This window comes from Lontra canadensis, unplaced genomic scaffold (genome assembly GCF_010015895.1).
Source record: "Lontra canadensis isolate GAN:19392208 unplaced genomic scaffold, GSC_riverotter_1.0 scaffold5, whole genome shotgun sequence".
NCBI classification, from domain to species: domain Eukaryota; kingdom Metazoa; phylum Chordata; class Mammalia; order Carnivora; family Mustelidae; genus Lontra; species Lontra canadensis.
Window position 1 is genome coordinate 8,214,064 of NW_022630999.1, and position 20,841 is coordinate 8,234,904.

General features: G+C 40.4%; 1 protein-coding gene across 4 annotated transcripts in view; it reads left to right on the forward strand.

Moving 5' to 3' along the window:
- GHR (growth hormone receptor) overlaps window positions 1–11,784 on the forward strand; it is a 252,875-nt gene extending 241,091 nt beyond the window's left edge. For all 4 annotated transcript variants that reach the window (XM_032851405.1, XM_032851404.1, XM_032851402.1 and 1 more), the window contains 4 exons: window positions 7–172; window positions 3,847–3,937; window positions 8,373–8,442; window positions 8,742–11,784. In XM_032851405.1, coding sequence (XP_032707296.1) covers window positions 7–172; window positions 3,847–3,937; window positions 8,373–8,442; window positions 8,742–9,713 — 1,299 coding nt within the window. In that variant the 3' untranslated portion in view covers window positions 9,714–11,784. The remainder of the gene's footprint in view (window positions 1–6; window positions 173–3,846; window positions 3,938–8,372; window positions 8,443–8,741) is intronic.
- Window positions 11,785–20,841: the final 9,057 nt, after the last annotated feature.

A 20,841-nucleotide genomic window follows, 5' to 3' on the forward strand; every position in this document is an offset into this window, starting at 1 on the left:
TGAAAGATGGACCCTGTACTGTCAACATCAGTTCCCGTTTACTCGTTGAGGCTGGATAAAGAATATGAAGTGCGTGTGAGATCCAGACAACGAAATTCTGAAAAGTACGGCGAGTTCAGTGAGGCGCTCTATGTAGCACTTCCTCAGATGAGCCCATTTGCATGTGAAGAAGGTAAACGATTTAAAATGGCAGCCGACGTGGCTTTTGTCTATTAATAGAGTAATACATTGCCTACGTTTCAGAGTGTTCAAATATCAGGGTGAGAGACCTCAAGTTCACTCTTTTTAACAGATACTGTTCGTTACAAAAATGGGAGGAGAACTTAGTCTGTGATGATTCGATTCAGGGGATGTCCTGGGGTAGGTGTAAGTTAGAGAGGGGAAGATGCACTAAGACATCAATGGGGTCATCTCTGGATGTCAGAATTTCAGATAATTCTTTTCTTCATACTTTTCTATATTTCTAAAGATTTCTATAATGAATTTGTTTTGCATTGATAGTCCAAAAAATTGCTTTTCAAACGCATAGTGTAGAAATAGTGAATCCATATGAATGGGTAGATATGTGACATCGAAGGCAAAGCCTAATACCATGTCAGCGTAGCTAGTCAATGGCAGCAGCTCTGGTTTTAGAAAGTTTAGGTATGGCTTTTACCTGGAGACAGGCTTATTAAGTCGCGTGCTAGTTATGTGCCAGAATGACATGGAACATTTGAAGATCCAGGGCGCCTGGGTGGCTCAGTGGATTAAGCCTCTGCCTTCGGCTCAGGTCATGATCTCAGGGTCCTGGGATGGAGCCCCGCATCGGGCTCTCTGCTTGGCGGGAGGCCTGCTTCCTCCTCTCTCTCTGCCTGCTTGTGATCTCTCTCTCTGTCAAATAAATAAATAAATAAAATCTTTAAAAAAAAAAAAAGAAGAACCTATATAAGAAAAATACAAAGATAATTCAAGTTCAAAGAATGAGGATCTATGAATTCAGAATAAAAGAATTAGAACTTTAGACACAGAAAGAAGTCTGCTTAACCATGAGCAGTAGGTGTATAAAGTGATCCCTCCCACATGGGAATTAGCTGTAGCGCCTCTGCACTGAAGCTCTGTCTGAGTTGCTGAGACCTGCGGACGAAATCACAAGCTGTAGAGAAACTGAACTGCTATTTCTGTGTTGATGCTACAGGTAGAACTCATGATACTAGAGAGCACTTAAATGAAAATGCCTGTAGCACTGTTTTTTCTAAGTTTTAGTTAACAGGCTTGATCTTTTAAACCGTATTTAATACAATGAAATTCTGATTTAAAAAGTACACCTGCGGGACGCCCAGGTGGCTCAGTCAGTTAAGCATCTGCCTTCAGCTTAGGTGGGATCCTGGGATCCTGGGATTGAGCCCATGCCGGGCGCCCTGCTCAGTGAGGAGTCTGCTTCTCCCTCTCCCTCTGCCCCTCCCCTGCTTGTTCTCTCTTGCTCTCTCTCAAATAAATAAATAAAATCTTTTTAAAAATAATAATAAAATTAAAAAAGCAAAAAGTACATTTGCCACACACCCTTGAAGTTTATTGTGATGCCATTGAATTCAATTAAGCATAGATCTCTTAACTGATTCTTCCTTCCATGTTTAAAGAAAAGGGAAGTTCTAGCTTGTTATGTTCCTGAATATGTTATTGATAGAAAAACTTACAGATATCACAAGATACTAAATGGCGTTCTCTCCTCCACTAATTCTTTATAATAGCCATCATATCTCCCTTAGGGATTTTAATAACTGAATAAGAAAATAAAAATAACAAAGGAACATTACAACATAAAATCCTACTTTTAATAAAGCAGCATTAAAGTCAATTCGACCTGTCTTTTCGTGTAAAGCAGATAACCCTGTGGTGGAGTGAAGGGAGCCTTCCTACACTGTTGTTGGGAAGGTAAATTGGAGCAGCCACTTGGGAACACAGTATGGAGTCTTAAGAAGAGAGTATTAAAATATAGAGTGTTAAAAATTGAAATATCGGGGTGCCTGGGTGGCTCAGTGCCTTTGACTCAGGTCGTGATTCCAGGGTCCTGGGGTCGAGCCCCGCATCAGGCTCTCTGCCCAGCAGGGAGCCTGCTTCCACCTCTCTCTCTCTCTGCCTGCCTCTCTGCCTACTTGTGATCTCTCTCTCTCTCTGTGTCAAATAAATAAATAAAATCTTTTTTTAAAAAAATTGAAATACCATATAATCCAGTAACTCCACTACTGGGTATTTACCCAATGAAAACACCAGTTTTATTCATTCACCTACTAGGGGACATTTAGGCTGCTTCTGTTATCTTAGCTATTACAAATAATGCTGCAGTGAGCATGAGAGATAGATAGGTAGATCGATCGATCATGTCTTCATCTGTTATGGTATATTAGCCGTAATGAGGATGAAAGCTCACTATTCACAACAACACAGATGAAGCTAGAGGGTATGATGCTAAGTGAAATAAGTAGGACAGAGAAAGACACATACCCTGTGATTTCATTTGTATGTGTAATCTAAAAAACCAAAATAAAATGAACAACAAAGCAAAGCAGAAACAGACTCGTAAATACAGAAAACAAACTCGTGGTTACCAGAGGAGAGGACATGTGGGAGGTTAGGTGAAACAGATGAAGGGGATTAAGAGGTGCAGACTTCCAGTTACAAAATGAATAAGTCACAGGGATGAAAAGTGCAGCATAGAGAACGTGGGCAGCAATATTGTAATAGCGTTGTACGGTGACAGGTGGTAACTATAGTTATCACGGTTAAGTGCTGAATAATGTATAAAATTGTTGAATCACCTGTTGTACACTTGAAACTAAGAGAACATTGTATATCAACTTTATTTCAGTTAAAAAGTGGAGAACGCTGGGAACCTACTGCAGGTAGCTGGTAGCCACTTGGTCTTAAGAAATGAAATGGAAGTTTTATGAACAAATTCCCCCAATTCTGCTACCAAGTAGAAGATGAGAGCCCCTGTAGTGATCTTCCTCTATCAAAGGATATTTTGTAATCTGCAAAATATGTCTGCATGTCTAAGAAGTTTCGGTCTTGATTCAAAAATAGAAGCTTTGCCCCCATCTTTTTGATGGATTCTTAGTCTGGAGGGTAAAAAAATATTACCATACGTAAGATAGATGATTGATAGATAGATAATAGATAATAGATAATAGATAATAGATAGATAGATAGATGGATGGATGGATAGATAGAAGGGAAGGAAGGGAGGGAGGGAGGAAGAGAGGAAGGGAGGGAGGAAAGAAGAGCAGAGGGGAGGGAAGGGGAAAGGAGGGAAGCGGAGGGGAGGGAAAAGGAGGGAAGGGGAGGGAGGGAAGAAGGAAGGAAGGAATAGCAGAGGGGAAGGGATGGGAAAGGAGGGAAGGGGAGGAGAGAGAGGAGGAAAGGGGAAAGGGGGTAGGAGAGAGAGGAGGAGGGAAGGGAAATGGAGGGAGGGAGGAAGCAGGGAAGGAAAGAAGGATAAACCAAAGAAAGGATAAATAGCATTTCTTTCTAGATCTGAAGCCACTAATGATACACCCTGAACACATAAGGTGCTTAAAACAGTTGTTGTGGACTTTTTATATAAACATAAATTGTGCTTAAACTGTTTGCTTCTTCTTCATTTTGATTTTTTTTATATGTGAAAAGATTTAAAGAAGTGAAGAAAGATACCCTTGAAACAACAGATACTCCTACATCATTACATTCTGTTTTAGTGGTTGTCAAGAGAAATCACTGACTTTACTAGATGATTATAAATTAAGAAATATTTTTATGTGAAAAAGAAAAGTAAAATGTAAACATTGACTATTCCTAATTCTATGAGTGAGATAATATTCTTTTGTGTTTCAGATTTCCAGTTTCCATGGTTCTTAATTATTATCTTTGGAATATTTGGGCTAACGATGATATTATTTTTATTCATATTTTCTAAACAGCAAAGGTAGGTGTGAAAAAGTCTATTTAGATGTTTTTGCCAGTGTTTGGATTTCCCAATGTGTTTCCATTTGTTTATTTGATATTTCTTTTGCAAATCATGGGTGAAAATTTTAATTAATGCAGTAAAATATTATCACTATTTACACATTTGCCACTTTGTTGTGTTCATCATCAAGAATCGCTGGGTGTCCGTTCTACCTGGGAAAATGCATAGGACAAGGAGGCTGAGGATAGTGGCCACACACCTTGTGATCGGTTCCTCCTTAACAGGACTGTCATCTCAGAGCTGCCCCTTGATCTGTTCCAAGTCCTGAACGAGCTGGCCCATTCATTCTAGGACAACGGAGTGACACTGAACCTTCAGCTAAATTTAACACAGTCCTATTGGACAAGCAAATGTTAGTGGCAAACGAAAGCCACCTAAATAATTCAATCGAATAAAACCATTTTAGACTTCATTTAATGGAGTTTTCGAGTAAACCCAGGTTTTATTGAAATTATTAAATTTAATTAAATTATTACAAATTACCCATATTTGTAAACACAGCTAAAATTCTTTCTAAATTTGAAGAGATTGTGTTCTGTATTCTCTTGGTATCCCGACTCAGGTCCCAGTCATTATTCTGATACTGCTGTTTGATCTTGTTTGAGTCTCTTAACCTCTCTGGGCTGCATGTTCTCATGGGTAATAAAAGCATGTTGGACTGTAGGACCCTTAAATTTCCCTTGAGCTGTAGAACTATCACTGTTTTTCTTCCTGAAAGAAATTCCACACAGACTACAGGAAATTATAATACAAAATACAGGAAAAATATCGGAGAAGTTATTAGTACCAATTGCAAATTTTCTTAACATTTAGAGTATTTCTTAAGTCCCATTGGTTCATCCTGCCCCTTCTTCTAGAATGAGGATGACTAACACTCCCAGTTTGCCGGGAACTTTTCCTGGTTTGAACACTGAAAGTCCTGTGCCTTGGAAAACCTCCCAGTTGCAGACTAACCAAGATGGTGGGTCACCATACCTAGAACTGAAGACACTTTCTCCAGCTGAAGCGTAGAGGCATCTGCAAATCAAAACAGTATCTATGTGAATACATTGCAAAAGCTTTTTAATTGGAGTTGCATCTCCAGTTCTATAATGTAAACCAGTGGGAAAGCAAAATTCATTCTGCAGAATTCCATTTTGCATCTAGCTTTTTAGCAACATTTCTTTTATAAGCACAAGTATTATAAAGCAAGACAATACAGTTTTCAGTTGTCTGGGGAAAAAATAATAAATACATTTATAGAATCTTAAGTAATTTATATATTTATGTAATGCCAACCACAAAGGAGGCAGATTATTGTGTTGATTAATTTGCATGTATTGATCTGTACAGTTGTTGGGCTAATTTACATGTAACTACAGTAGATATGCCCACTATATATATATGAAGTAATTCACTCCTAACATTAGCTGTCAATTTTGAGTCATTGTGAAGGCCATGTAAATTTGTTATGTTAATTATATTAGCTAACAAGATTTCAAAGAAAAAATAATTCTCTCAACAAAGAGAATTTTGAAAATATATTAACCTTTGTACAAAAGTGTGTTCCCTAAGAATAATGAAGTTCTAAACTTTGACGCTTAGAATTACCAAATTGTAAAATTGCTCTGAAATCTTCATTGCACTCTCAAATTTCCTGTACTAAATTAAGTTCTCTGTAGAAAAGAATTAGTTTTGTTCTTTCATTCGCCCCTAAAAACCCTTGTTGTGGTCTCCATTTCTGTGTTCCAAGGAAAGTAGGAAATGGGAGAAGAGAGTTGTCAGCAGGTGTGGAAAGAACATGAAGTTCTAATGATTAAAATGATACCCCAAAGAATGAGGTACTTAATGTCAGCCTTCCCTGGAATGTTAGGGCGCGAAAGGGCTTCAGGTCCTGCCTGTTATTGGAAGTGTTGAGTCCATGCCACTTTTCCCTTTCCAGATCATTAACAAGATTTATAATGTAATTTGGATTTGAATAAAAATGTTAGAAGAGTCACAGAGTTTCATGCCAGTTTATCCATACTGTGTTGTCAGTCATTCCCACCGTACGGTTCATCCCAGCCTTTGAGCTGTTACTAATCAGGAGAGAAAGAACTGGATTGGCCTTAAACAGAAGCACCACACTCGCCACCCAAAAGCCGGACTCAGCCTGCAGATCCTCATGTGTCGTTGCTTTGTGTTACGTGGATTTGCTACAAAATGTTTACACGCTATGGCAACCTATGCTGAAGCAGAAGACCAGCCGTTCCCTTCCGGAAGGGCCTGTGTTCTCCATCACCGTTCCCACCGCCCTCTGACCTCACCCCAGGCCTCCTTCATTCATTTGCATGACCTGCTTGGGCCCTAAAGGCCACAGTGTCCGTCACGTTGGCATGAAGCCTGCCATCACGCCCGGATAGCTAGCATGTGCACCATCCTGGGGAAAAAATGAGAGGTACACATAACAAAGTCAAGCATCAGACGTTCAGGAATCTGCTTCCTGTCATTAAAATTGTATTGCATTTTTCTGTGTTTTTGACATTTAAAGTATTCATTGAGAGACACACGGCAGGATAACACAGCAGGATGACATAAGGCAAAGGGCCTGGGTTTTGGAGTTAGGTACTTTGGATTTGGGCCTCAGCTGTGCCAAGAATTAGCATATGATTTAAATACATTCCTTAAATCTCTAAATCTTTCCATAGATAATGTTAACTGCCTCCCTAGTAGTTATAAGAATTAAATAAAATGTTTAGTGTGTGGTTGACAAACTTGTGTTATAAAGGGCCAGAGAGTACATTTTTAGGCTTCTGGGGCCATGCAGTCTCAGTCACAACTCCTCAGCTCTGCCACCGTGGCATGAGAGCAGTCATAACAATGTGTACACTAGTGAATATGACTGTGTTCCAATAAAACTTTATTTACAAATACAGAGAGCAGACCTGATTTGGCCTTCAGGCCATTCTTTGCCAGTCCACAGGTTAGTGCCAAATATATCTTACGGAGTCTGGTTTATCAGAGGCATTCAAAAAAATAGTAGCAGTTATTATTAATAGTTTGTATTTTTCCTGTATCTTCTGTTCATTGGTACAAATTTGATTTAACACTTGCCCCGCTAAGTAAACCTAGTGGAAGCCATTTACAGCAATATAAAAAACAGAATTTGGCTTTTTCCTTGGTTAGGTAAAAAGGCAGATGGAAATATTCAGAGCGTGGGTTCCCTATTGAATAGACTTGACTGTCCATTCACATTTAGTGGAATATCATCAGCTAACGTCCCAAAAGCAGTTTATCATCCCTGCTCAAAGGTGGCATCTCTGACTTATAGGGTTTTTTAAAACAATAAATGAGTTAACTAGAATTGCTAATCTCCAAGCTTTTTTTTCCAGAGCTGCAATGTTAATTTTAAGACATAAATTCTAGTTAATGCTATTAACGAACTAGATAAATGAGGTGTTCAGATTTATTCAGGAAATGTTTATTGAACACCTTCTATGTGCCAGGAATTGTTCTAAGTGCTAGGGATACGATAAAGTGCAAGGCAGGCAGAATAGACATTGAAATGAATTATGGTCAAAAAATAATTTGAAGGGGTTCCTGGGTGGCTCAGTCAGTTAAGCGTCTGCCTTGGCCTTAGGTCATGATCCCAGGGTTCTGGGATGGAGCCCCAAATTGGACTCTGCGCAGCAGGGAATCTATTTCTGCCCCCTGCCTGATGCTCCCCCACTTGTGCTTGTTTGCTCACTGTCAAATAAAGAAAGAAAATCTTTAAAAATAATAATTTAAATATTTAGAACATTTAAGTGCATCATAGAATTGGATATATAGATCCATATTGATCAGTTAGAGATAGTTCAAATTTAGTCTTTCCCAACTGTAATGAACCCTGCAATGACACCTGGTTTCTGAGATCATCTTAAATAATTTTATAATTAATGTGAGCCACACAGTGCAAACTTAGCTCAGTCCATCCTTTTTTGAGGGTGCAAATAATTTTGATTCCATGTGTATTGGCTCTTCTTTCTTTTCTTTCTACCTCTTCTCTGCAAATTACTGATGAGATGTACATTAAAATTACCATCCTTATAGATGAAATGGAAATTGGCCTTCGATGGAATCAAATTTCTCATTCACAAATACTAATGGTGGCTCTCAATAAAGACAAAAGGGGGGAAAAGATTTTAGGAAACCATGTTTTATTTAAATTGGCTTCACGTGAGGGCTTTTCTGTTGATTTTTGTTCTTTTTTTTCTTCTATAGTTTTTCCTCATCATTTACTACTCAGTATTTTCTTTCTCATATTCTGCATATGTGGAGTACCAGAAAATTTGGAATAAGTAATACTGCCACCAACATTTTATTCCTATCTTTTGATGTAAGAGAATGTATAATTCTATAGATATGTCAAACCAAAATTTCCTTTGTTTTCAAGGATTAAGATGCTGATTCTTCCCCCTGTTCCAGTTCCAAAGATTAAAGGAATTGATCCAGATCTCCTCAAGGTACTTAATAAATTACCTAAGTGACAAAGACCATTGTCTTTTGTTGAGAGCTTTTGCAAGCTCTATGTATCATGTTTCATTTTTAACCCCTCTGGAGAAAAGCGTTCCCAAATAACAGATCTTAAAATCATAAGAAGATCTTACATATTTAAAAGTTCTACACTAATGTGTTTCTCATTATATGGTTTTGTTACTATCATTCTTATCATAACCATAATTTCAGTCTGAGTGTTATTTGTCAAATCCTTTCATCATTGAGAGTTTCTTTTCATAGATCTCATTTTCTTTCTGTTTCCTAGGAAGGAAAATTAGAAGAGGTGAACACAATCTTAGCCATTCATGATAACTATAAACCTGAATTCTACAACGATGACTCTTGGGTTGAATTCATTGAGCTGGATATTGATGACCCAGAAGAAAAGACAGAAGGATCAGACACAGTCAGACTTCTCAGCAATGACCATGAGAAGTCACTAAACATCCTTGGGGCGAAGGATGATGACTCTGGACGTACCAGCTGTTATGAACCTGACCTTCTGGAGACTGACTTCAGTGCCGGTGATGTGTGTGACAGTACTTCAGAGGTTGCTCAGCCACAGAGGTTAAAAGGGGAAGTAGATCTGTTGTGCCTTGACCAGAATAGTCAAAATAACTCACCCTCTGCTGATACTGCCCCTACCACTCAGCAGCCCGGTGTTATCCTGGCAAAGGAAGACAAACCAAGACCACTTCTTATCAGTGGAACTGAGTCAACTCATCAAGCTGCCCATCCTCAGCTGAGCAATCCGAGTTCACTGGCGAACATCGACTTTTATGCCCAGGTAAGCGACATTACTCCAGCCGGGAGTGTGGTCCTTTCCCCAGGCCAAAAGAATAAGGCAGGGACGTCCCCATGTGACAGTCCTCCGGAAGTGGTCTCACTCTGCCAAGCGAACTTCATCATGGACAGTGCCTACTTCTGCGAGGCAGATGCCAAAAAGTGCATCACTGTGGCCCCTCACGTCGAGGCTGAATCACATGCAGAGCCCGGCTTTAACCAGGAAGACATTTACATCACCACAGAAAGCCTTACCACTACCACTGGCCAGTCTGGGACAGCAGAGCAGGCTCCGAGCTCGGAGAGGCCGGTCCCGGACTACACCTCCATTCACATCGTGCAGTCTCCGCAGGGCCTCGTGCTCAATGCCACGGCCTTGCCCTTGCCTGACAAGGAGTTTCTCTCATCGTGCGGCTACGTGAGCACAGACCAACTGAACAAAATCATGCCGTAGCCTTTCTCGGGGTTTCCCACAAGGTCCGTATTTAATGGTTAGGAGTTGGCTAGGGCAGGAGTGCTTAAACCAAAACAATGTTTAAACCTTTCCGGGGGGGATAGGGGAGTGGATTCTAAATGCCTTTTCCTGAAATGGTGAAACATGATATTAAAAAAGAGAAGAAGAAGGCCTAATGAGATCGATATTCCTATTGTGAATTGTAAATATTTTTAAAGAACTGTCTCAAAGACTGTTTAGTGGCGGTGATTGTCTTGTTAATGTGGGTGTTAATTTTGTGATACTAAGCATAGAATGGCTGTTTTTAATGTATAGTGAATCATGCTTTTTGAAAAAGCGAAAAATCAGGTGGCTTTTGCAGTTCAGGAAAATGGAATGCAAATCAGAGCACAGGCTAATTTTTTTTAAGTAATTGGGAACTAAAATTATAGGTAAGAAGGCAAAAAAAATAGTTTGGATATGTGAAACATTTATTTTGACATAAAATTTATAAAGATATTTTTAATAATTTACACTTCAAGCATGGCTATTTTCTATCACACGATACACTGTGTACTGTAGTTCATGCCAACCCCTGGAAAGAATGTAGCGACTACAGTCGAAAGCTAGTTTACTGCTTTGATCAGTACACCTAAAGAAAAACAAATAAACAAGTTAGTTTTTTACCAGGCCCTTTTTATACCTCCCCAAACCCTTTAAACAGTTCTGAAATGATTGTAGTTACCTGCATTACTGGAACAGGCTCATCTTATTTAAATTTTTTTAAAACTATTTGTTAGTAGAGAAAACTTAAAGACAGAGGCACCAGTCAAACCAAAACAGGCAGACAAAAAAACTCTTTCTTGCCCAAATTTTGGTTCCTGTCAGAAAGCTCCATACTAGGAGAAGTGGGAAGATAAGCCAGGCCCTCGGGCCAGGCTGCTTGGGTGCTGCGGCTACACGTGGAGGGAGTTTTGGGGGTGGACAGATCATGAAGGGTAGGCCCCAGAACCTCTATTGTAGCATCTCTTCAGACAGGACTTGATTTTGTTACATGGTTACAGAAGAAGGGAATAAAGTACAAGAAGCATTTTGTAAGTTGAAGCAGGTGGATGCGAAGTTAAACCAGATCATGGAATAAAAATTTCGAGAAAGAGGTTTTTGTTTCACAGCCAATAGCCAGACATAGACCCGCTCTTCCTGGTAACAAGAAACAGACGGAATGAGATTTTAAATCCCCATTGAGAAGTCAGAAATTTCTTAAACCCATAGCGGAAACTTTCTTCCTCACCAAACCCTTTCTTGGGTTTATTTGAAGTAGCAAACAAAGAAGTTTCCTCATTTTTTATTTCCCCTCTGAGTGGCTTGGCCTCAAAGCGGGTAGTCAGAAGGAAAAGAAGGGGCCTGAAGTAAGGTATAAATTATTGTTCTGTCCCTTAGTAATCTCAGCACCATTCGTAGGAGCTTTGGGATCGCTCCCCAAAAGGTTTGTCAAAGGAGAAGAATCTCATCTCACTGAAGAATGCTTCTCACTTTAAGTTTGGTTTTGTTTTCTTTTTTCTTTTTTTTTTTTTTAACATTTAATGAAACTTTAAAGTTAGCTGTAACTTAAATAATATTTGCCATTTAGCTCAGACCTTTTTAGGAAACAGGCTTAATGGTTGGTAATTTTAAATTCCCTCTTTCTTGCAGGAAGGACAGTGAAAAGCTAGAACTGGGTGTTCCAAGTTCAACATGTTACTTTGTAATAGGTGTTTAATAGATTTTCTGCTACCTTGCTGCTATGGTTTTCTCTAAGAGCTACGTAATTTAGTTTCATATACAATTTCATCGGTGTAGAACCTAATTCAACTTAAAACTGTGTGCTTGGGAAAACTATCTTACTATTTCACAATAGGCTGACAACAATTTCTATAGCCAAAAATAGCTAAATACCTCAATCAGTCTCAGAATGTCATTTTGGTACTTTGCTGGCCACACAAGCCATTATTCACTAGTATGACTAGTTGTGTCCTGCAGTTTATATTTAACTTTCCTTATGTCTGTGGATTTTTTTTCCTTCAAAGTTTAATAAATTTATTTTCTTGGATTCGTCGTGGCATGCTCCTATCGTCAAACACCCACATGAGAAGCTCCTTCAACCAGACTGCTTACTCCTCAGTTCTTCTCACTGAAAGGGGTGCTTAGCACGATTGGCTTGAACACATTGGCAGTGGATGTGGGGATTTTTACTATGTGCTGGCAGCTCCCTACCTCTCTTTTTTGAGGAAACAGGAGCCCAGCTCAAAAATAGGAGGAGGAAAACATCTTGAGCACTTTTTTTTTTTAAGATTTTATTTATTTATTTGACAGAGAGAGAGAAAATCACACATAGGCAGAGAGAGGGGGAAAGTAGGCTCCCTGCTGAGCAGAGAGCCCAATGCGTGGCTCTCGATCCCAGAACCCTGAGATCATGACCCAAGCCAAAGGTAGAGGCTTAACCCACTGAGCCACCCAGGTGCCCCTTGAGCACTGTCTTTAAGCGACATTTCTAGCTGAAGACTGTTGCCTGGGAGGAGGGAAAGCAGCTCCTCCTGTACCAGCACACATGAGCACAAGTCGGTCTGTCAGACTAGATAGATGCTTGTCATCGTGGGGGAGCACATAAGTCAGGTCTGTGTGGGGAGGCAAGGCAGATGGGTTGTGTAGGAGCCTGAGGGAGCGGGAAAGCCGTGAGGCAGATTCCTCCTCAGAAGACAGGCTCCAGGTGAGTTACCTAATAAATTGCAGTCTCTTGTGCAGGCACTGGGTCCTGAAGAGTGAGTCTGGAACGGCATCGAGAAGCCCACAGAACAATTATTTATTACTGCGGCAAGTTGAGTGCAGACTGCCTCAACTCTTCATTTACACTAGAGGGTTTACATTCAATACAGAAATAAAAGTTCTCTACTGGTCGTGTCTGCCCTTTGAGCAACTATTACCTCAAAGAACCAGGGGTGAAGCCTGAGGATTTCCTACTTCCTTATTTGGAGATATGGTTTAGAACATCATCTCCTTTCTGTCACTAAGGTATTGGAACATGCACTGCCTTAACATTTACAAGCAAAAGCTCACCACTTGAAGCACCCAACATTGATTTCTTACATATGCTCTACAGAAGTCAGCCTTGTGATGTTACAGGCTTATCATTCACATGACGTGCTTTGAGGTGTCAGGAGGGAAGTAGGGGGAAGGCCTGTTTACTTCCCTTGGATTGAAAGAGTTCAGCCCTTTCTGTGACAGAAGGTTAGTGACATGTTGAAGATGACTACACATGTGTTTCTGTGTGTAAACTTCTAAGTGGTTCTACTAAGACATCCTAACACTGAAGTCTATTCACATGTTATGGTATTTACATATTTACATAGTTGTACACCAAAATACTAAAAGTTTATGTTCTCTGCCTAGGCTAAGAAATAGGGGGGAAATTGCACATTACTTAAATCTAAATGCTTTAGCTTAGAATCCAAGATTCTACATAATTTGCTCAGTCTTCTTTGCTAGCTTAATATGGAAAGGCGTGTATAAAGGGTACAGCTTCTGAGTAAGAATTTGACCTTTGGTTTCAGCTCTGTCCTTCTGGAAATCTAGTAACAGTATTATGCCAACTATGTTTACGTAGGCAATTACCATCTGCTTATGCCTCTTTCTGCACCCGAGAAGTTTCCAGTTAACCAAACCTGCCTGTCAGAATTTTCCTCATCCTTCATGGCCCGGCTCAGGTGCTGCCTTCATGCAACCCCCAGTTCTTTTCAGCGTAAATGAACATGCCCCACTCTAGACCATTTTCAGTGGTGTTTATAACAGTCTGGTCATTAGCTCAACTAACAACCATGTAAGATGGATTTACCAACGTGTCTTCTGGGGCATAACTGTTCTCTGAAATGTTCTTATATGAATAATTCTGTGGTCACGTAAGTTTGGAAAACATTTCCTACTATACTTGCGTCTGGGAGAGCCAGTGTGCCTCTTGACATTGTAAAGCTTCTACAGCACACACGCAGAGACACACACACCTGTTTAAATTTAACACATCATTTCCTACTTTATTTAAGAGCAAAAAATACAATGGTGAAAGAATACCAATTATTGTATCTATTAACATTTGGGAAAAGCTGCTCTGAGAATTTGTAGACCTAACATGAAATAAAGTTATAATGACTTTCAGATGATTTCTGAACAAAGCATCTTTATGTGATGCCATTAAACTTACTTTCTCCATAAAAACGTCTTAAGTAAAAAGCAAAGCAGCCATCTCTCTGAAGTAACCACAGATTCTTTGCAACTCAGATATGTAACTGTTTTTCATACATGGAATGATGTTTTCTAAGCGCTCAGAAGTCGTTGACCATTCGTTGTCTTCTCTGTAGCAATGACTAGCTCTTTGCTGAAACTGACTGCATTTCCTGCCTCTTCCCTGGAAGACTGGAGGAGGAGGATGAACACATGGGACTTACCAACATCAATAAATTCTCAATCTTCCTCAGTGCACCTAGTTTTGTCTGAAAGGTTTACAACACAGAGATGCTTATATCACTCTCTGTGAAGAGAAGCATAGTTTGCTGTAAAGCTACAGAATAATTCGTGCCTGGTATTACCTGAACAAAAATAATTCACTCCTTAACTGCTGTCCACTGAGTTAAAAAAAAAAAATTACCCAACAGAGCTTCAAACGTAATAGACTTTTGCACAGTAGTCCCAGGAAACAGTCTTTGTAGGCTACATAGAAAAACAATTTACTATCAATTTTTTTTAAAAGAGTCTGTACATGAATCATTCTGTGGGCATGAAGAGATTTTACTAGCATCTTCTGTAAGGATGAAATAATTCGTCAGGAAATTGCATGCACTTTGGCTTTCCCAATAGTACTGTGATAAAAAAATCCAAAGGAGAAAGATCTGTATTGTTAGCTTTCTTTTTTTTTTAATGCTACCAAATGATAGAAATGATTTGCATAGGATTTTGATTTCATAAAGCACTTTCATATGTAGTATTTCATTTAAACATAATAAATCTCTGTTGTAGGCCACTCAGACTTTTAACGTTTTGCAGGAGAGAAGAACAAGGCTCAGAAAACTAAGGGATTTTCCTGGAGTTAACTAACTAGTAAGACAAAAACACAGACCTTCGACTAGTCCTGTATTCTAAAAACAGGGGAGGTGTTAACATTTCTTCATGGTTGGGGAAGATTCTGGTCCTATTCAGAGTGTGGAGAAATTGGAAGATAGTTGTATAATCTCCATGGATCCAAAGAACTACCTGCTAAAGATGAAAGGTTCTTTTCCTGACAAGCATAACCAGTGTCATATTGATAATGTTCAACAGCCACTTCTCTGGGGGAGAGAAAGAAGGTCAGATTTGTGGTGTTTGCCAATTTCCGTCACGTGAATAAATACTCTCAATGTGGCTGATTTCAAGCTGTTTCATCACTGAACACAAAATTGGGAAGAGATTGTACAATAGGTCCTTGTGAGACTGTGTGAACCAGCTCAGCGTACCACTGAGTCTATACAACCTTATAATTCCATCTAATGGAAGACATTTTTGATAATGAGTAGACACCATTTCTAGCTGACATTTATTAAAGCACTTACCATATGCCAGACACTGGTCTAAGCACTTAGCATACATGACTTTAGTTGACTCCTTACAACCATCCAACAATATAAATTCTATTATTCCAAGTTTACTGATGTGGAAAGTGAGGCAGACATAGTTTAATGAATTTGACCAAAGTCACAAAATTAAGAAATATCAGAGGTGTGCCTGGGTGGCTCAGTTGGTTAAGCGTCCCACTCTCGGTTTCGGCTCAGGTCATGATCTCAGGGTTATGGGATTTACCCCCAGGTTTGGCTCCAAGCTCAGCAGGGAATCCTCTTTGGAGTCTCTCTTTCTGCCCCTCCCCTCTCTGAAATAAATAAATAAATAAATCTTTAAAAAGGAAAAGAGAAGAAATACTGGAGCCAGGATACAAACACATGCACTCTAGCTCCCGAGCCTATGCTCTATACTCAGTGCTCACCACCTTCCCGATGATAATTGTGTCCAGACTGGATGTACATGATGGGATGAAAGTCAGCCAACTACTGAGCACTTACTAATCCAAGCAGATAATTCACACTTGGTATTATTAATCTTTATATAACACAGCACCATTCTCCCGTACCCTCAGGGATAAGCATCTAGATTTACTCTTTAGGGAAAACAGATTGTCAAAGGCTGCTTCTGAGTCTTCCATAGGACCATGATAATTTCATCTTATGCCTCTCCCTTTGCTCCAAGTTTCCTGCTGTCCATGAACAGGACTGGACCACAGACCTTCTCCTTGAACTAATGATGGAGTGGCTTGGGGTGGGTCAAATTTCTTTTTTCTTTTTTCTTTTTTTTAAGATTTTATTTATTTATTTGACAGACAGAAATCACAAGTAGGCAGAGAGGAGGTGGAGGGGTTGTGGGAAGCAGGCTCCCCACTGAGCAGAGAGCCCAATATGGGGCTCCATCCCAGGACTATGAGATCATGACCTGAGCTGAAGGTAGAGGCTTAACCCACTGAGCCACCCAGGTGACCCCAAATTTCTTGATACTCTCTGCTCCCTTCTTTACCAAAGCACCTCCAAAGTAGGCTGTGAAGGAAGATGTGATCCATGGTTCCCTTTCAGTCACCGAATGTGGGGGTCTAAGGGAAGAAGCAGACCCCAAGTGTTCATTCCCTGCCCATGAAATCAGTGCTTCCAGCTGACGATCACTCAGAAGATAATCACGGGCTGGTAGGTAAGATAAGAGGCTGTATAGGCCACTTCAAGCCTACATGTATGGGGAACCCCTCTCCTAGGAGGCCAGGGATGGCCCTCTTTTGGGGGCCGACAGCCAGTCATTGCCTCTCTCTGGACCTTGCTTTTCCCATTTGTTAAGTGTCCTGGGCAGATAATCCAGCAGTGTGCCATCAGTAGAGTAGCCACTAGCCACATGGGTCTTATAAGCATAAAACACATGCTGGATTTCTAAGTACAAAAAACAAAAACATAAAGAACATAAAATATCTCATTAATAAATTTGTATTTTGATTACATGTTGAAATGAAACTTTTGGATATACTGGGTTAAATAAAATTTAGCACTAAAAAAATTGTAAAGGTTGTGATTAACTAGAGAGAATTACAACATTCCCAGGGAAATTTTATTTTATGGACCATGTGAACACATGAAGAAAGTAAACAACGTTACTCTCATATTACTCCATAGGGCTCCTCTCACGAACATCCCCAAGCCTTTGCCTTCCCCACCTTCCTTCCCAAGGCTTACCATTTTGAGAATCCAACCTCCTTCAAACCACTGAAGTGTGATCATCTCACTTCTTTAGAAAATCCTTGTCTATTTCCACAAAGGTTGGTTTGTCTCATACCCCTATCTCCACCCCCAAGGGTGGACAATACATCTTCCTTCACAGTTGAAAGGTAAAGACCTTGAGCTTCCTCAATGTGTAAAAGTTCACGGTGCTGATGAGAGGCAGAAGCAGGCTTGTCCATCCGTCTTCAAAGCCAGCCTTCTCATTAAACCACAGTGCTTCCATCATGCCTCGCTGACTCCAGGGACAAGCGTATCCACAGATAATCATCCAGTATGTAACACCATAAAGAGGTTTTAAGAAGAGTTACTGTGTTCCTACTGTGCACCAGGGATTTTCTAGATGAAGAGGATAGGATAGAAGTGTAACACAGGTTCTGCCCTCAAGAACACAGTGTAGACAAACAGCCGATGCACTGTGAGAAATCCATGTGAGCGTTCTACATGGAACCTAACGAAAGCACAAATAATCTGGGAAATAATCTGCCTGGAGTATTAGAGGGAGGTTTTGGCATAAACTGAAGAAAAAAAGGCACAGTCATATGTACTGCTCACATTTCTGCCTACTGGAAGGATTTTTCTTCACTATTGTCTTTCTAGGACACTCCTGATTGTGACTATAAATGCAGTTGGTGCCACCATATCACACAAAACCATTTGTACCAGACGTGAATTTTTCTCTCCTTAGTCCACTGGTTATAAGAAATTGGCCACGAGATGGAGTGCCTGGATGGCTCAAGCAGTTAAGCGATCAACTCTTGATTTTGGCTCAGGTCATGATCTCAGGATCGTAAATCTCACCACCCGCCCTTGCCCGGGCTCTGCCCCCAACATGGAATCTGCTGGAGATTCTCTCTCTGCCCCTCCCCCTGTTCATGTGCTAAATAAATAAATAAAATCGAAGGAAGGAAGGGAGGGAAGGAGGAAGGAAGGGAGGGAGGAAGAAAGGAAGAAAGAAAGGAATTGCCCATGAGAGTATACACGCAGTCTGAGAGACAGAGGGATAGGAGGGGCAAGAAGAGACGTTGTGGGTTTGAACCAACTGTTCATGCAAATTCCTTGTGCGTTCAGTGGCCACTCAAACCCACATTCAGACCCCTTCCCCTTGATGATGGGCTGCTGCTGCACACTCCCAGACTGAAAGCATGATGAGCTAGTTAACACATAGTTCATGACTGGTGGCTTAGTTCCATGCCGTTCGATGCCCGTGGTCAGGCATTCAGACTCTGCCAGGATCCAGTATCAAACCAGGAACCGTTTCCCAAAAAACAGAGGACAACAGAGAATACGGTTTGCTCCAAAACCCCTGGGATCTGGACTGTGATTCTCCTGCTGGCTCTCTTCAGAAAGTCCATACGATATCTCCATCTGCCACAGACACTTTGAGTAGTGTTGAAGCTGCTGTGTCACAGCTCCTGGGGGGCAGGGCTGCAGAAGCCCCTCTTCTTCCTCTGGGCCCCCAAAAATCCAGCAGCTGTATGCGCCACTCAATAAATGTTTCAGAGCAGCACAGTGAAAAGCAGTACATACAGTCTCCAAAATCCAAAGAATCTTGCCACGCTTTTTAGTGTTCCCAGTTCACGGTGCAAGAACTAGTTTGTACTTTGAAAGGGATAGTTTGACATACACCCCCCCACCTCCGAATCGTTTATATGCTTAGACCCTCCAGGCTAAGGAACAACACAAAGTAATCCGGAGCAGGTAAGCGGCCAAGAGCCTTCTTCTAGCACACGTTCTAGTGCTGAAACTGTTCCTCGGCTTCTTGACACCATGAATGGTTATTTGATGTCTTCACGTATCTTCTACCTCCTTCCCTTTTATCTTACCTCACTGGCCCTTTGTTTTAGTTAAAACTCTTAGTTACAAGTAACAGAAACCAAAGGCTGGCTAAAGAAAAAAGGAGATTTACCTTTCTTTTTGTTTTTTGTTTTTTTTTTTTAATTTTTAAAGATTTTTATTTATTTATTTGACAGAGAGAGAGGCAGGCAGAAAGAGAGAGGAGGAAGCAGGCTCCCCGCTGAACAGAGAGCCTGATGCGGGGCTGGATCCCAGGACCCTGGGATCATGACCTGAGCCGAAGGCAGAGGCTTTAACCCACTGAGCCACCCGGTGCCCCAAGGAGATTTATCTTTCAAGTCACAGTGGTAGCTCAGAAAATCCAAGAACAGGAGTGAAGAGTCTCATGATGAATTAAAATGAGAAATTGAAAAGGTGTCAAAATCCTGAAAGAAACCTCACTCCATCATCTGGTTTCTCTCTCTCTCTCTGTCGTTCTCTTTCTCTCCCCCACTCCCCTGAGAACTTGATTTTCTGTTCTCCAGTGCAATTGGAAGTAAGAAGGCAGCCTCCACACAGCTCCTTGGCTGATACCCCTTCTTTTCCAGAGGTGATCAAAAGAATAACTGATGACGTTTGAATTTCCATTTTGAACATCAGGAGGAGAATGGACTTTGCCCAGTTTGAGTTCGACTTTCATGTTCATTCATATGTTGATGTGTCAGGTTTGGTGTTTTGTTTTATTTCGTTTTCTGGAGGAAGGGGTCACATGCCATAATCGGAGATGCTGAAATTTTCAGAGAAAGGTGGTTGGGTAGACATCGAACAAAACTATCTACTAGAATTATTTTCCCTCAGGGAAGAAGTTTCTTTCATTCTAGATTTTCATTATTTTTCTTTATTTTCCTCATTGCTTTTTGGTATTAAACAAACATCTATGCCCAGCTTCTTTTACATTTACTTACATCCTGAATCGACCTTCTGAGATTTACAGGAGCAATTTGTTTCTAGAAGAGCAAGTGATGACGAGGGTCAACGTATGGAAAGAGGAACTAGCCACTGGCCACGTTTGGGCTCCGGGTACCGGACCACCAGTCTAGAAGAAAACAGAATCCAGCCAGGGTTCTCTGGAGGTGCAGCCAAAGGGCATTGATCCAAGCATGTTTTTGTTGTTTACATCTGTTCCATTTTAGTGGACTGAAGCATATGATAAAACGTTTTTTTCTCTTGTTTTCTGATTAACTTTCCAGAAGTTAAATTCTTTCCTTAGAATAGTCTTCATTTGTGATCTCTGTCTATCAAATAGGTAAATAAATAAAACTTAAAAAAAAAGATTCTCTCTCCTTCTCTGTCTGCCCCTCCCACTCCATGCTCATGATCTCACTCTCACTCAAAAAAAGAAAAAAAAAATTAAACGTATACAATTATTAATGTGTCAATTGTATCTCAGTAAAACTGTTAAAAATAAAATAAGTTATTTCAAGGAATCCTGGTCAGATATAGGTTCCCTAGAAATGCAAGCACCAACTATTTTTGAGAAAGGATAGAAATGAACCAATGAAAAAAGTGAAAGTCCTGAATATGTGATTCTGACTCCAAAATTAAAAATAATTCCTATCTCTTTATTTAATCCAAAATTCTCTCCAGGATCTTTTGGGGCCCTATCCTGTCCTCTTTCCCCTCTCTGTAAAGAGCAAACCTATTTATCATTATATCTCTTCCCGCCTCCCCCCTCTGTCGTTTGCTCCCTATCACCATTGCCGAGACATTTGTATTCTGACTTCTTTTCTTCTCTATATCCTTGGAGCCAGAATCACCTAGGCTGTTTTCAACTTCTCTTTCCCCTACTTCACATTTATTCCTTCCCCCCCCCCTCTGTCTCCTGCTAATTCTACAGCAGCCTTGGATCTCATTCAGAACAGCTTAACTTTAGAGACAGAGCCAGACCACTAGGGTTTCTTCTGTTCAGGAAATAATGGCATGTGATTGTCAAAAAAGCTACCCCTTTCTCT